General features: G+C 35.4%; 1 protein-coding gene across 2 annotated transcripts in view; it reads left to right on the top strand.

Annotated features, from left to right (window-relative positions):
• STK17B (serine/threonine kinase 17b) overlaps positions 1-16,277 on the top strand; it is a 42,146-nt gene that overhangs the window by 12,972 nt on the left and 12,897 nt on the right. For both annotated transcript variants that reach the window (XM_055108912.2, XM_003825297.5), the window contains one exon: positions 6,316-6,528. In XM_055108912.2, the coding sequence (XP_054964887.1) occupies positions 6,316-6,528 (213 nt within the window). The remainder of the gene's footprint in view (positions 1-6,315; positions 6,529-16,277) is intronic.

Here is a 16,277-nt window from a genome sequence, read left to right as displayed (position 1 = left end):
CATAGTGGACTGCCGAATTCAAGTTTGGACTCCACCAGTTACTAGGTGTGTGACTTCAACTAAATAACTGTACCTCTTTTTTTAATTTTTGTTTGTGGCGGGGTCTCTGTTGCTCAAGCTGGAGTGCAGTGACATGATCTTGGCTCACTGCAACCTCCTGTCTCCTGGGCTCAAGGGATCTGCCACCTCAGCCTCCTAAGTAGCTGGGACTACAGGCACACACCACCACACTGGGCTGGTTTTTTGTAGAGACAGGGTTTCTCCATGTTGCCCAGGCTGGTCTCCAACTTCTGGGTTCAAGCAGTCCTCTGGCCGTGGCCTCCCAAAGTGCTGAGATAATTGATGTGAGCCCCTGCGCCCTGCCTACTGTACCTCTTAGTGCTGTCGTTTCCTCATCTGAAAAGTAGGGGTGAAGATAATTGTGTCTGTCTTATATGGTTGTTATGAGGATTAAGTTAGTTAATATTTGTAAAGTGCCTAGTACAGTGCTCTGTAAGTTTTTGTTAAATGAAATATTTTTTAAATTCCTAGGGTATTGTGCTTGGCTTAAAAAAAAAAAGAAGAAGAAGAAGAAATAGGGAGATTCTCCCCCTCTCCTAAGTTGAACAAAAAGAATGAATTCATATTTCATAGTCTGATTCTATGTCACAACAAATGAGTGGTTTATAAGTAAAAAGCCTTTACAAATTGTTTTCTCTTAACCAGTGTATAAACTCTGTACGGCCAAGGAGTGACATGATATTATGAAACCATTCTGTACTACCATTTTAATATATGAAAAGTTATAAAAGATATACCAAGTTATTTAAGTTATATATTCAGCATCTTTTGAGCTTTAAATTAAAGGTGCTTAATGAAGGGTTGGAAGATGGTAGTCATCATGTATTTTCAGTTTGATTTTAGTTCTGGAGGTAAATGTTTTGTTGTATGTTAAATGGTTTACTAAGTCCATATTTGTGTTGATAAATGTGCAGCAAAACAGTGTGATTGATTTTTGTCTTTGAAAATCTCGATGTGAGAAGAAAAGTTGACTGAATCATGAAAAGTAATTTCATTCTTGGTGGCCTTTTACCTTAAGGGCAGAGGCAAGTCCTGGCTTTTTCACGTTGCAGATGTTGGATGCAGCCTTTCTTTTGCAAAATAAGAATTATAATATCTGGCCAGGTGTGGTGACTCACGCCTGTAATCCCAGCATTTTGGGAGGCCGAGGAGGGTGGGTCATGAGGTCAGGAGTTCGAGACCAGCCTTGCCAACATAGTGAAACCCTGTGTCTACTAAAAATACAAAATTAGCCAGGCATGGTGGCGTGTGCCTGTAGTCCCAGCTACTCAGGAGGCTGAGGCAGAAGAATCACTTGAACCTGGCAGGTGGAGGTTGCAGTGAGCCGATATCATGCCACTGCACTCCAGCTTGGGCAACACAGTGAGACTTTGTCTCAAAAAAAAAAAAAAAAAAAGAATTGTAATATCTACCTCACTGACCAAGAATTAAATACAAAAGCACATTTCATAATTCCTGGCATACTAATTTAATGTGCAAAATATTTGGGTGTTTTAATGGTGTATTAAAAGATAGAGTTTTTAGAACCTTTTAAAATGAAATTTTAAGAAATTGTTCTAAATCTTAATTACTTCATTTTGCATTATAATAGGAAGAAAGGGTTTTTTTATTCCTTTTTTTCTTTTTCTTTTTTTTAAGTTTCCTGTATCTCACATTGAACCATAGAATCTCTGCATTGGAAAGACTTCAGTGGTCCGTGGTCTTACTAATACAATGTTTGTATGCAGTGCAGCAATCTTTCCTATAATTTCCCCAACAAACTGTTATCCAGCCTCAGTTTGAATGCTTCAGCGATGGGGAAATGAATATTATGCAAGTCTTGAACAGTACACACAATAAAAGTCACTTTCTCTTCTATTTTTCTGAGTTACTATTTGATGAGTAAATTTACTTACATTTTTTAAATTAACTTTTCAAAATCGGGGACATTATAGGAGCTAAAAAATCTATAAAGTATTTTTGCTTTGAGGGCTTTGGATAATTTAAACTTTGAGGATGATATTAATAATTCTAAATTGCTTTATAAATGAGGTGCCATCATAAATAAAGTTGAATTAGGCATACTTTTTAGAATTTTAGATAAAAAACTCATGATAGAATTTGATTAAAGCAAATATAGATTGATTGCTAAATTCCCATTTTAAAATATCTTTATGAAAGAGACTAAGTAACATCTTTCTTTTGAATTGATATGGGCTAATGAGTCACATGGTAAATATTGATATGTTTAATTATTAGATCTTCATAAATTAGAAATCATGGCTTTTCATCTGCCAAGAATGTACTGAAAGTTCTTTCAATATTGTTACCAATTTTAATATCCTATGCTTTTGTGAAATGGAAATTAGAATCATAATCATTTCTTCTGAGGTTTGCACATTTTGAAAGTTATCTTTCTGAATCAACTTTTTTATTTCAGAGTGTTAGTGTTTAATAATTCATTTTCCTTTAGCAAATTAAAGGAAATTATGTAAAAGTTAACAGTTCATTTTTTACTATTCTCAAAAAACTTGAATTGTTCCTGTTTTTTAACATGTTGGGTAAGTTTTTTCTACCCCTCCCCCAACTGAGGCAAAGGTTTCATAGGACTTCTTGTGGTTAGAAGGGTGAGGCAGATTCAGAAATAAACGTCAGCTTCCTTTGTGGCTTACCCTCCCGCCTCCTTTCACATTTTATTGTGTATTCTAGAATGCAGAAGGGGAATGCAGAAGGGTAACTACTAGACCTTTTCACTGCTGGGAAATCTAGTTAGCCTTGCCTTTTTAGGGTATAACTTAAGGATTATTTTTAAATGCTTTAACTTTTCTTAAATGTTTCAATTACATTTGGAATAGAAACATATTTTAAAGATCATTTTTTATACTTTTAAACTATAGCATTTTAGAATGGAAAACAAATATTTGGTTTTTTTCTTAAGTCATCTGATAATTATGGTAAAAATGTTTACCTTCATAGTATATAAATGAATACACACACACACATATATATAATTTTATTGGAATCTCAATCTTTTAAGAAATACAAACACTTTAAGTACAGGATACAGAATAGCACAGTATATGGTATTATAGTGGGTACATATTTCTGGCATTCATTCAACAGATATTTCAGTTCCTATTATGTGTTAACGAACTGTAGATTTTATAATTACCATAATAATTAGGACAGACATGGTCCCTGCCCTCATGGAGCTTTTACTTAGTGGTGAACGTTGACAAATAAATAAATCATTATCCACATCATTTGGTCACCTTTGCCCTGGATTAATGAGTACTATACTTGTTTAAGAAAGCCTCTTGGGCTGGTGCAGTGGCTCATGCCTGTAAAATTTCAACACTTTGGGAGGCTGAGGCAGGAGAATCGTTTGAGCCCAGGAGTTTGAAACCAGCCTGGGCAACATAGGGAGACACTGTCTGTACAAATTATGTAAAAAATTAGCCAGGAGTGGTGGTGCGTGCCTGTGGTCCCAGCTACACAGGAGGCTGAAGTAAGAGAATCTTCTGAGCCTGGGAGGTTGAGGCTGCGGTGAGCTGAGATCCTGCCACTGCACTCCATCCTGGATGATAGAGTCGAGACCCTGTCTCAAAAAAAAAAAAAAAACCTCTTGGTAATACCTGGAACAATTAGATAAGAAGTGTTATTTATAGATAAAATAAATAATAAAATTATTGCAGAACTGAATTGTCACAAGCACTACTATAAACTGTTTTTTCAGATGCACAGTTTTCTTGGCTGACTAGTTTCTGTTTCCTAAATTTTACAAGTGAATTTCTTTATAAAACCCAAAATTTCCTTCCTGTTTTAGTCAAGTTTTTGCTTCGAAATCTAAGTAAGAATTGATAGAAGCAAGTGAGTTACACTTCTTTAACAAAACTGTTTTTTTTTTTTTTTTTTTTTTTTGAGACACAGTCTTGCTCTGTCCCCCAGGCTGGAGTGCAGTGACGTGGTCTCGGCTCACTGCAACCTCCGTCTGCCGAGTTCAAGTGATTCTCCTGCCTCAGCTTCCTGAGTAGCTGGGATTACAGGCATGTGCCACCAAGCCCGGCTAATTTTTTGTATTTTTAGTAGAGACGGGATTTCATAGTGTTAGTCAAGATGGTCTTGATTTCCTGACCTCTGGATCTGCCCGCCTTGGCCTCCCCAAGTGCTGGTATTACAGGCATGAGCCACCACGTCTGGCCCAACAAAACTATTTTAAAGAGAGGAATTGTGTTATAGTGATTAGAACAGAAAGTTAGGAATTCACATTTCACAGTTTTATTCTTGAGGCTCGGATTCCATTTGTGACCTTTCATGAGGTATTTAATCTTATTCTGACTCAGTTTATCCAGTATAAAATTTATGAAACACCAGTGGATTGAATATAAAGGAACTAATTTTTGTGTGTGTGTGCTCGAAACCCATCAGTTTGTATTCCTTCTGCATACAATGAGAAAATATTTTATAGTTAAACATTCTCAAATCTTAAAACTGCTTTCAAAGAATCAGGTTTTTATATACAAATTTATTTAGTTGATGTATTAATATATTTTGATAAATGTAGAAGAGTCAAATTATAGTTTGATTTCCAGTACTTTTCATTGGCATCAATTTTGAGGAAATTTGGGTAATAAAAAGTAGGACTCTTTGTCATCTTGGCCTTTGCGAATAGCTAGTAAAATACAGTCAAGCAGTGTAGTCCCCCAGTTTCCACCCCGTACCCCCTAAACACCAAGTTTTGTTTTCCATGCTAAGAGTCTGATAGACTGTGTTAGAAATATATTGAAGGGAATTGGGGCAAGAGGAGTTATGGAACAAACATTGCTTCCTAAAGATCTTTTATTTATACCTGATTTGTTAGTATCAGAATCCAGAGAGTAATTCAAAATTTAAGGTAGAGGTTCTTAATTTTGGATCCCCTATACTCAGCCTTATAAGGTTTATGGATGGGCTTTAAGATCTGAAAACCCTCTGGAATTATATGTAAAACTTCCTATTTAAGGGCGTGTGTATATTTTTCTGGGTAGGCAGTCAATAGGATAGCTTTTATTAATTTCCCAAAATAATCCTTGACTCAGAATAGCTTTAGGCTTTTGTGAAAATAAATTTTGGGCCGCTGTAGACTTACAGTAACACGTATGCCAATAGAAATGAATTTTCGGTGTCTTTAAATTTTGGCAGAGGTACTAAGCACTGCCATTGGAGAGAGCTAAAAGCATACTTATTTCTAAAATGATAAACATGACCTTAATGGGTGTGTTTGTACATAGCTGTGATAACCATTATTTTCTTAGTTTATCATGAAGTATCTTTGAATATTTTCTGTAGGACACATATACCTTAGTTATCTGTTACAGGCTTCAAAGACTACTGAGCATTACTAAGAGACATATTGCTAAAACAATTGACAATTGTGATAGTTTCAAAGGTGGTAAAAATTGTGTTGAAAGGAAAAATTACTAATAAAATTAAATAAGTCAAATACCCATTTTTGCATTCACTTTAATTTCTTATATTTAAAGGTAAGCTATTCTAATTAGAGAGTTAACATGATACCCTATGAAGGGTACAGTTTTTGGAAATAGACCTGAGTTTAAATCTTTACCTTGACTAAATTACATATCTTCTCTGAGGTGTGAAGAACAGGAGAGCATTTATTATATAGGATTGTTGTGATACTTAAACTCAATAATTTATATCAAGAGCATGGCATGGAGTTGGTGTGCAAATGAGATTATTTCCCTGCAATGATAATGTATCTTTTTTTTTTTTTTTTTTGAGACAGTCTCACTCTGTCACCCAGGCTGGAGTACAGTGGCGTGATCTTGGCTCACTGCAACTTCTGCCTCCCAGATTCAATAGATTCTCCTGTGTAGCTGGGATTACAGGCATGCGCCACAACGCCTGGCTAATTTTTATATTTTTAGTAGAGACAGGGTTTTGCCATGTTGGCCAGGCTGGTCTTGAGCTCCTGACCTCAAGTGATCTGCCTGCCTCGGCCTCCCAAGATAATGTATCATTTTAATAGTGAAGAATAAATATAATTCTGTCTTATCCTGTTGTTATAGTTTGCCATTTACATTTGTACGTGATAACACTATAAATTTTATAAAAGTACGTATGATATTTGAATCAATTTAGAGAACAAAGATAAATTCCTAATGGCACAGATATTTCAAAGAATTGACTTTAAGTTGGAGGTATAACAGAATCTGTAATATACTAACGTTGTTCTCTGCAGAAAAATTAAAATTGATTGTTCTCATCTTCTCCCAGAGGAAAATTTGCTGTGGTTAGACAATGTATATCAAAATCTACTGGCCAAGAATATGCTGCAAAATTTCTAAAAAAGAGAAGAAGAGGACAGGATTGTCGAGCAGAAATTTTACACGAGATTGCTGTGCTTGAATTGGCAAAGTCTTGTCCCCGTGTTATTAATCTTCATGAGGTCTATGAAAATACAAGTGAAATCATTTTGATATTGGAATAGTAAGTATATACTAAATAGTACCTATTTTAGTTGGTATGAAAAGATGATTAAAATGTCAAGAATAAGAATGATAAAAGTGTGACAAGAACTTGTAAAGATTCCTGTTAATAAAATGTAAAAGGGACCTAATTTATATTCAGATATTTTCATAAGACTAAATGTATAGCCTCGGGCACATACACAAAAACTAACAGCACAGAATAAGCAAATGACAAATACAACATTTGAGGAATGTGGAGAAATGAATATACATTATTTTCTTAATGGCTAATTGATTGAATTTTTCTGGAACACAATCTGATGGGCAGATAGAATTGAAGTAATTTGTATATTTTCTTCATCTATTTGAAAAATACCTTCAAGAAAATAAGGAGAATAGAAAGGTAAACTGCATAAAACTATGCTTAATACATTGTTTGTTAAAGAAATACATTTAGTATATGTAATGTGTAAAGCACTATGTTAGTTGTAGCAATAAGAAATAAATATATCTCTTGCCACAAGTCTGTGAAAAAGTGAAAACACCCCCAGTATTCTACAGTTCACCAGGTGGTAGGGGTAGAGGATTGTTAAGGTAACTGGTTTGTTACCTAGTATATTGACATGTGACTCTTACAGAGTGCCTTTGTTGCATGATTGTCTGTCACGTTTATTCTAAGGATGAAAAATGTGTTTGAACATCTGCAACAACTGGAAGAGATCAGCTAGATTTATGTTTAGTGTACCTTGGGTGCCAATAGTTTTTAATGAAGTAAATATATTTTATGATAAACCAAGAAGAGATAAGTGTTTATTTTAGTAAAAAATGTATTGCTAAATATAGTAATTCTTTTTAGTAACTAACTTGCATCATTGCCTTTTTAAATTTAAAGGTATATTAACCTTATTTTTGTATTTAGTTATTTTAAAATTAATGTTTTTGTTCCACGAAATAGATTGGCTGGAATCAACTTGTGAATGAAAATGAAGATTTTGCAAAATGTTAAACTGACAAGTAGTTCATTTAAGAATGAATACTGTGTACATTTCCCAGAACCATCTTAAGGCGTGTTATATAGCACTTTCAAAATAAATTAGAATTGCAGAAAAGGCCAAGATACTACCAATATGATTTCAGTTTTCATATATTTTGTAATTATTTTTGTCAAAGATTCTTCAGCTGACCTTTAAAAAGTTACCTACTTGCATAACATCTGCATGTTTGAAGTGTGTAAAAAGTAGCTAACATTTGTCAAAACAGTAGTGGAATACTAGGTTTGGAGGATGAATATACATAAGAACATTGACTATTTTCATAAAATCCTCTTTTGGGGGTTCATCCAAACAGCAACGACAAAATACATCGGAAAGATTTGAGACATTTTATGGATGGACCTTGTTCATACTCCGGAAAATTGACTCAGGTACCTTACCCAGTAAACTGGCAGAACTTACTGATCTCTATACCTCTGGCTGAAATGTAGCAAGCACTCAGAAAATGTTTAAGTAGATTAATGTATTACATTTCTTACCAGAGTGACTAAGACCCACTAAAATTTATTGCTAGAACTTCAGCTTAATTACTATGCCTTCCGCTTTTGGGGTGGCATTGTCACATTTAGTAGTCTCAGTTGAAGGTAAAAATTTAATCAGGTTTAGTTGTTTTAGTAGTGTGGCATAATTTTTATATGCTGAAATTAAAATGGTGGCATCTTTAATAACTATCACCCAGTCAATTCTGTCCTCAAATCATCCTACACACTTTTTCTTCCCCAACTCTTATTTTACAAAATTCCAAATCTATAGAAAAGTTGAAAAACTAGTACAATTAACATCCTTATACTCTTCACTTTTATTCACCCGTTGTTGGCATTTTGCCACATTTACTGAACCATTTGAAAGTTGTAGGTATTATGATATTCCTTTTTGTGCTGAAGTATTTGGTGTGGGTGATGATGTGTATTTATTGTATCATATCAGGTGGCAATAAAGTCAGGTTGTTTTATTACTGGTTTTGCTAAATTTGAACATGCTTAAGGTGTAGTCTTCTAGTTCTCCTCATTGTAAAGGAACATTTTCCCTTTTTAATTAATCTGTGTAGTGATATTTACAGACCATGTGAATATTATCTTTTGTTGTTGTTGTTGTTGTTGTTGGAGTCTTGCTCTGTCACCAGGCTCGAGTGCAGTGGCGCGATCTCAGCTCACTGCAACCTCTGCCTCCTGGGTTCAAGCGATTGCCCTGCCTCAGCCTCCTGAGTAGCTGGGATTACAGGCACATGCCACCATGCCCAGCAATTTTTTGTATGTTACTAGAGATGGGGTTTCACCATGTTGGCCAATATGTCTTGATCTCCTGACCTCGTGATCCACCCACCTCGGCCTCCCAAAGTGCTGGGATTACAGGTGTGAGCCACCGCTCCTGGCCAATATTATCTTCTTAACTTTTCGTCTAGTGATTTCCCTTTCCCACTTTTTAATATTTCTATGGATTTCATGTTTTTTAAATTAATCTAACACATGGCATTAATGGAAAATAACCCATTATGTTTTAATTAATGAGTTCTAATCAGTTTCTGCCACTGTCTTTTTTTCATGCTCAAATTGTCCCAAGCTTATCAGTGGTTCCCTTTCAAGCTACTTCCTATGTCCTTTTGATATAATGTCATTGGTGTTTGAAGACTCCCTTGCTTTATGCACACCAAGATTTCCAGGGTCATCTTGTTATCTTGCCTGCCCCAGACCTGTAATCAGCCATCTCTCTGAGAAGTTCTGGTTCTTTTAAGTGGGGAATAGCATTTAGAAACCAAATATGGGTGTTGGACATGCTCACTTCTAACGGAGCATCGTTATTTTTAGGACTTTTCTAAGGATAGTGTTAGGAAATCATATTTTTTCAAAATCACGAATTTAGTCTCATAGCTCCAATTCAAGTCCACCACTACAAGGTTCTTCATCACTTCTCACATTCTATATATGCATCTCCCCTTTCTCACAGTGAAAACCCAGGTTCTCAGCAATACTTGCTTATTCACTTTATCCAACAATACGTACAAAATAGTTTCAGCATAACAATACTAATACTGCTACCAACAGCAAACTACTTAGTACAACTGTTTTTTTTTTTTTTTTTTTTTTTGGACATTGTTTTTGCACTTAGACTATAGTCCATTAAGGGTATCTAGTTAGAGTTATATATATAGTTAGATACATTTGTTTCTGTTGATATTCAGTGTTAGGATGTGATTTTTTATATTCTTATTCTGAAATTCTGAAAAAGGTTTGCATGATTCAAAACTTAAAAAAATGTGGCCAGGCATAGTAGCTCATGCCTGTAATCCTAGCAATTTGGGAGGCCGAGGCCAGAGGATCCCTTGAATCCAGGAGTTCGAGACCAGCCTGGGCAACAAACTGAGACCCTCATCTCCATATATTAAAAAAATAAAAAATAAATAATTGTTTTTTTAAACCACACAAAAAATGTATAAACATGTATCCCCTGTACTGCAAAATCTTGCTCTCATTCCTATTCCTTCTACTCTCTTCCAACCATACCTATGTAGCTAACCACATTTATTCATTCTGGCTCATTCTTTATATGTTTCTTCTTGCAAATATAAGCAAACTTGTATATATTTAATATTCTTACTTACAGAAAATGTAGTATATATACTCCTTTGCACCTTGTATTTTTGTTTGTTTACTTAAGAATATATTCCAGAAATCATTCTACATTAGTTCATAGGCATCTTTTTGACTATTATTATGGCCAGTTTCTTAAATGGCTACATAGTACTCTGTTGTATGGTTGGATCTTGCTTTAGTCGACCTTCTGTAAATGGGAATTATTATGGAGATGTAGCTTTAGAGTAAATTCCTAGAAGAATGATTGCTGGTCAAAGAGTAAATGCATATGTAGTTTTATTAGATGTTGTCAAATTTCCTTCCATATGAGCAGCACACAATCACTTTTAAAAGGCACTTTTTTGGCCGGGCGTGGTGGCTCATGCCTGTAATCCCAGCACTTTGGGAGGCCAGGGCAAGAGGATCATGAGGTCAGGAGATGGAGACTATTCTGGCTAACAGGGTGAAACCCCATCTCTACTAAAAAATACAAAAAATTAGCCGGGCGTGTTGGCGCGTGCCTGTAGTCCCAGCTACTCAGGAGGCTGAGGCAGGAGAATTGCTTGAACCTGGGAGGCAGAGGTTGCAGTGAGCTGAGATCGCACCACTACACTCCAGCCTGGGCAACAGAGCGAGACTTCGTCTCAAAAAAAAAAAAGGCACTTTTTTGATTTGTTACATTTGCTAATTATATGAATCAATCTAGAACTTTCTTCTGGAACAACTATAGCCTCTTTTTGCTTTTGTGTTTTGTTTTGCCTCTACCTAACCTATTGTTTGAATCAGTTTACTTTTGTGAATTAATCTCAAATTCTTGCAACCTGCTTGTCACTTTTAACAATTATTAAAATCTTTCCTTTCTTATTTTAATACATAGTTCATAGGAAAGTATTTCTTTGCCAGTTATGAAGTCTACATGATTGTTTTAGCCTTTTATTTCTTCAGAAAGTAATATAAATCTTACTTTTCTGGAAGGTAGTATTAGATCTATTTATACATATGGAGGAAAATTTGAGGATAATTGAGTCATTCCATCACCACTATCCATGAGACAAAGACTTTTCCATACCAAGTGTCTTTAAAGCATATTTGTAGAATTAAATAAAATATAGCTATACATATTAAAAATCTTTTTAAAAAACTTCTGGAAGGAAGGTATTATCTAATTGGACATACTAAGTTTTCAGTGCTGCATTTTGAGCAAATTAAAGTTGGTCATAAAAAATACTTAGCTTTGGCCGGACACGGTGGCTCACACCTGTAATCCCAGCACTTTGGGAGGCCAAGGTGGGCGGATCTCGAGGTCAGGAGATCGAGACCATCCTGGCTAACACAGTGAAACCCCATCTCTACTAAAAATACAGAAAATTAGCCAGGTGCCTGTAGTCCCAGCTACTCGGGAGGCTGAGGCAGGAGAGTGGTGTGAACCCAGGAGGCGGAGCTTGCAGTGAGCCGAGATCACACCACTGCACCCCAGTCTGGGCGACAGAGGGAGAGTAGTCTCAAAAAATAAAAACTTACCTTTTGGAGAACACAGAACAAAAACTTTGTCCTAGAAATAGTGAAAATCAAAAGGGGAACTTACATTCATCAGAGACAACTCTGAGATTATGTGAGAATGCTATTTTCTTTTTGTCAAGAAATTTTGTCTACTAAACATCTCTAAGTAAATACTAAGTACCCAACAGAAAAGGATGGAGACTGTAACAAAACATGCAAAACAGAAAGCCTTACCTTCTGGAATGATCTCAATCACCAGAGAAATAACATTTTAATATGATCTTAACAATTTCAACCATAACGTATGTTGAACATTTACAGTCTGGCAGGCACTGTGATAGGCACGTTATCTGTATTCTCATTTGATTTTTAAAACAATCCTCCAAAAAGGGAGATTGGTATTCACATCATATGTCTAGTTAATATTCTAATGTCTTTCCATTCTAAAATCCCATGGACTTTGTTTCTCCCATTAGCATAGGAATATAATTTTAAAGAGACTCTTAATATTCAAATTTTAAAACAAGTTCATTTTGATCACTGGAAATAAATGCTTATTTTAAAAATCTTTACCATGGCTTTTCAAAGCTATATGACTAGATTTGCATTTTATGGATAATTGAGATATTACTTTGTTTTACTGAAAATCTTGGCTCTCTATAACTCACAGAAATCTATCATTTTTGATAGGAAAATATTCTGATTTTAATCTTTCATGTATTAACTTTATGTTATAGGAATATTTCTAAAAGATCTTCTCTACTTGCTGTTCCCTATAAAAGACAGATGTAGAGCTAGATAATATATAGCACATAGGTTTTCATGACTGTGTAACCTGTGCTAAAGTACTGTTATCACGTATTCTCACACATAGCACATGTATATATATCCATTAGCAAGTGAACACAGATGCTGAATTTCTAAATTTCTTTTGTTGATATCCCTGCAAGGGACAAACTCTTTTTAGAGAGAAAGAGTAGAAGTCACCTGATTTATCTCCCAGGTCAATGATAATGATATAGGCGGCTTTTCTGACTGTAGATATTTTTCTTTTTCTTTTTTGTCTTTTTTTTTTTTTTTTTAGTCACTGCTCTGGGTGACTGCTCAGGGTGGTTTCCTTAACAGAAGTCTTGTTTGCTACTCACTGCTTCTGTTTCTTTTTCCAATTTCTGCTAACTTCTGCAATTTGCTGCTTGTGTTATCAGTTCTTTCCCTCCTAAGTCTTCCTAATTTTCGTATTTTCTGTAGCTCCACCTATGTTCCTCTGTTGTGTGAGAAATGGCAGTCCTACGAAATACATTGGTCAGCTTGTCAAACTAAAAGGAAGAGACGGTGTGATTGGCTGACAATCATAGTATTTTATTTGATCTTATTATTAAAACAAGCAAAAAACTCTGAGGATACTTTCCCTGATTATAAAAGTAACACCCATTCATTGTGTTAAATTTAGGAGATACAGAAAAGGGAAATCACATGTAAATGATGGTTACTTTATGATATGTTCCTGTATTTAAAAATTATTCTTATTTTTTGGTCTGTGCATATGTACTTTTAGAGACAACATTTTGATCTACTGGGCATATTCTATTGTAACTCTCCTTTTTCACTTAAGAATATAGTGTGTGCATCTTTATATGTACCATATAGTGTTTCTAAAAATAGATTTTAATTTAGCAAAGACTTTAAAAATTTCCTTCAAAATCAGAGTTCAACAAAAAGTCCCAAAATTTGGAAAGGCGAGATGTTGGCTAGATTTGCGATTAATGTTTGTTGGCTCATTATAACAGCTGATATTGGCTGGGCCCAGTGGCTCATGCCTGTAATCACAGCACTTTGGGAGGCCGAGGCGGGCGGATCACGAGGTCAGGAGATGGAGACCATCCTGGCTAACACGGTGAAACCCAGTCTCCACTAAAAAATACAAAAAATTAGCCGGGTGTGGTGCCACACGCCTGTAGTCCTAGCAACTCGGGAGGCTGAGGCAGGAGAATTGCTTGAACCCAGGAGGGGGAGGTTGCGGTGAGTCGAGATTGCGCTACTGCACTCCAGCCTGGGCGACAGAGCAAGACTCAGTCTCAGGAAAAAAAAAAATAGCTGTTATCTATTGAATATTTACCGTGTGTCAGACACTGTGATAAGTATTTATTGAAACGATCTGCTTTGATTCTTCTAGGATGTTTGTGCTCAATACTTTATGTGGATTATCCAATTTAATTCTTAGACCATGAAGTAGGAGCTATTCTATTGTTCACATTACAGTAGAAGAAACAGAGGCACATTTTGTCCCAGTTCACCTAGCCTAGTTAGTGACAGAGCTAGAGTGAAACCCAGGCAGTCTTGATTTCAGTAAGCACTCCTATGTGCACCATGCTATCCTGTCTCTTCCTAGGCACTGGGAATTGCTTTCCATACTTTCACTTTACTTTCTTGTATTTTGTTTTTAAGTTTAGAATTGGTGGAGTGTTCTGGTTATTGAAGTAACTTTAACGAATTTGTAATATAAAATGTTGGTAAATAATCATAAAGTATTCAAGAATAAATGTCTTACCTAAACAATTTATGTTGCTGTACAAATGAAGAATACACATCTATTTTTTATATATTTAGGGGGTGTAAATATGTAAATTCATATTTTATACTGTTTTCTAATAATTTCAAGTTATTTGGTCTGATTTTTATAAGATAGGACTAGATTATCAGCATTTATATCTTGTAAAGTACCTAACAAAAAATATATTCTAAGAGAATCTAAAGTGTTCTTTCTTCATTTTCTTATTTGCTTATGATTGTATTAGTACTATTACCTAATATAATATTATTTGTAATATTATTTTGACTGTCTTTGCAGGAATATATTTAGACCACTTTCTGTTTTGAGACGATTTGTATAATTGAAACTAAACAGTGTAGCCGGAAAGGGAAGGAGTGATGGTGTCACTGCCAGTCTGTGCCTGGATTCCCACTCTGCCCTCAGGAGACCTTGAGAAGGGGTGTGAGAAATGAATACTGACATGCAGACCAAGGGCCGCTAGGCAGTGTGTATATTAATTATTCTTGAAGATTAGTGTATTTCTTTTTTTAGATTACAAAATGTGAATTCCCAAAATTGTCTTTCTGTACCTTATTTTGGAGTTCACTACTATAAATTTAATAGCAAACTACACTTTTCAATACTCAGATTATCTTTATCATGATATGTTGAGGTAGATATTAAAATTAATGTCTCGGCCAGGCACGATGGCTCACACCTGTAATCCCAACACTTTGGGAGGCCAAGATGGGCAGATCACGAGGTCAAGAGATCGAGACCATCCTGGCCAACATAGTGAAACCTTATCTCTAATAAATACAAAAATTAGCCGGGCGTGGTGGCAGGCACCTGTAGTCCCAGCTACTCGGGAGGCTGAGGCAGGAGAATCTCTTGAACCCAGGAGGTGGAGGTTGCAGTGAGCCGAGATGGCACCACTGCACTCCAGCCTGGCAACAGAGTGAAACTCCATCTCAAAAAAAAAAAAAAAAAATTATGTCTCATGAATTTACAGCAAGTTTTGGTGAGTGTAATGGGGTTAAAGTGACATATATGTGATTGGAGCTTTCACGTGTATTCCTTAGAAGCTGTCCTACAGAGTTTTTTTCTGCAAAGTCAGAAAGTGTAAAGCAGCAAATGTTTGTGGCTTCTAACTGGCTTACTGTGTTTAGATTGCTCAATTGCAAATTATATCTAGAGTGTGAAGTGTCAGTCCTTGTGACTTTCAACTTGGGACTGAAATTTGAGCCCACCATTATTTTTTCTTCTTATGGCTCCTAACACTTATGACATATTTTTTCCTCTTGGCAGTCACTGAGACTTCTGAATCCCCAGCTTCAACCCCTCTAAAGAATCGCTGCCCATTCCATCATTCATTCATTCAACAAACATTACTGACCACCTACTGCAGTGCATGCTAGATACTGTTCTTGATGTGGTTGTAGCAGTGAGCCAAAGAAGTAAAAATAGAGTAATAGTATTTTCCGGAGTGAGTTACTATTTTATCAAATAGAATATACTTGTGTATTCCCAAATATACCTTACAAATTTGATGAATAACTGTATAAATGTTTTTGCATGATGTTCTAATTTTATCTTATTTAGATTTAATCCCCCCCCAAAAAAATCTGTGGATTTTACTGATATTTCTGCTTTATGGATGACTATAAGTAACTGACCCTAAGTTATATTGCAGGTAAATAGAAGAGTTAGGATTTATGTTTCGATAATTCATTCCAGACCTAGGAATTTTTCACTATGCCTTTTTCAGCATTCTTTAAATTTCAGTTCTTTAGAATTTATTTATTTATTTATTTGTGTTCTGGCCCCAAGTATTCTGCATGAAGCTATAGTACAAGATGGTATTGGCTAAGAATGCAGATTCTTACTCATATTCAAGTTTGTTAACCTAATTGTACTTGTTTCTACTGTAAAATGGGTGTAATAACCATGTACCTCACATGTTTGTCATGAGGCTCAAAATAGATGATATATATATAAGAATTCATATATATGAAAACATATGTATATATATGAATACATATAGATGTACATATATGAGGAGAGCACAAAGAGCTACTATGTTTATTATCTTTATTGCAGTGAAGGCAGGCTGCAA

The sequence above is a fragment of the Pan paniscus genome, chromosome 13 (assembly GCF_029289425.2).
Source record: "Pan paniscus chromosome 13, NHGRI_mPanPan1-v2.0_pri, whole genome shotgun sequence".
Taxonomy (NCBI): Eukaryota; Metazoa; Chordata; class Mammalia; order Primates; family Hominidae; genus Pan; species Pan paniscus.
The sequence above is the reverse complement of the archived record's forward strand: the minus strand, read 5'-3'. Positions and strand labels throughout refer to the sequence as shown.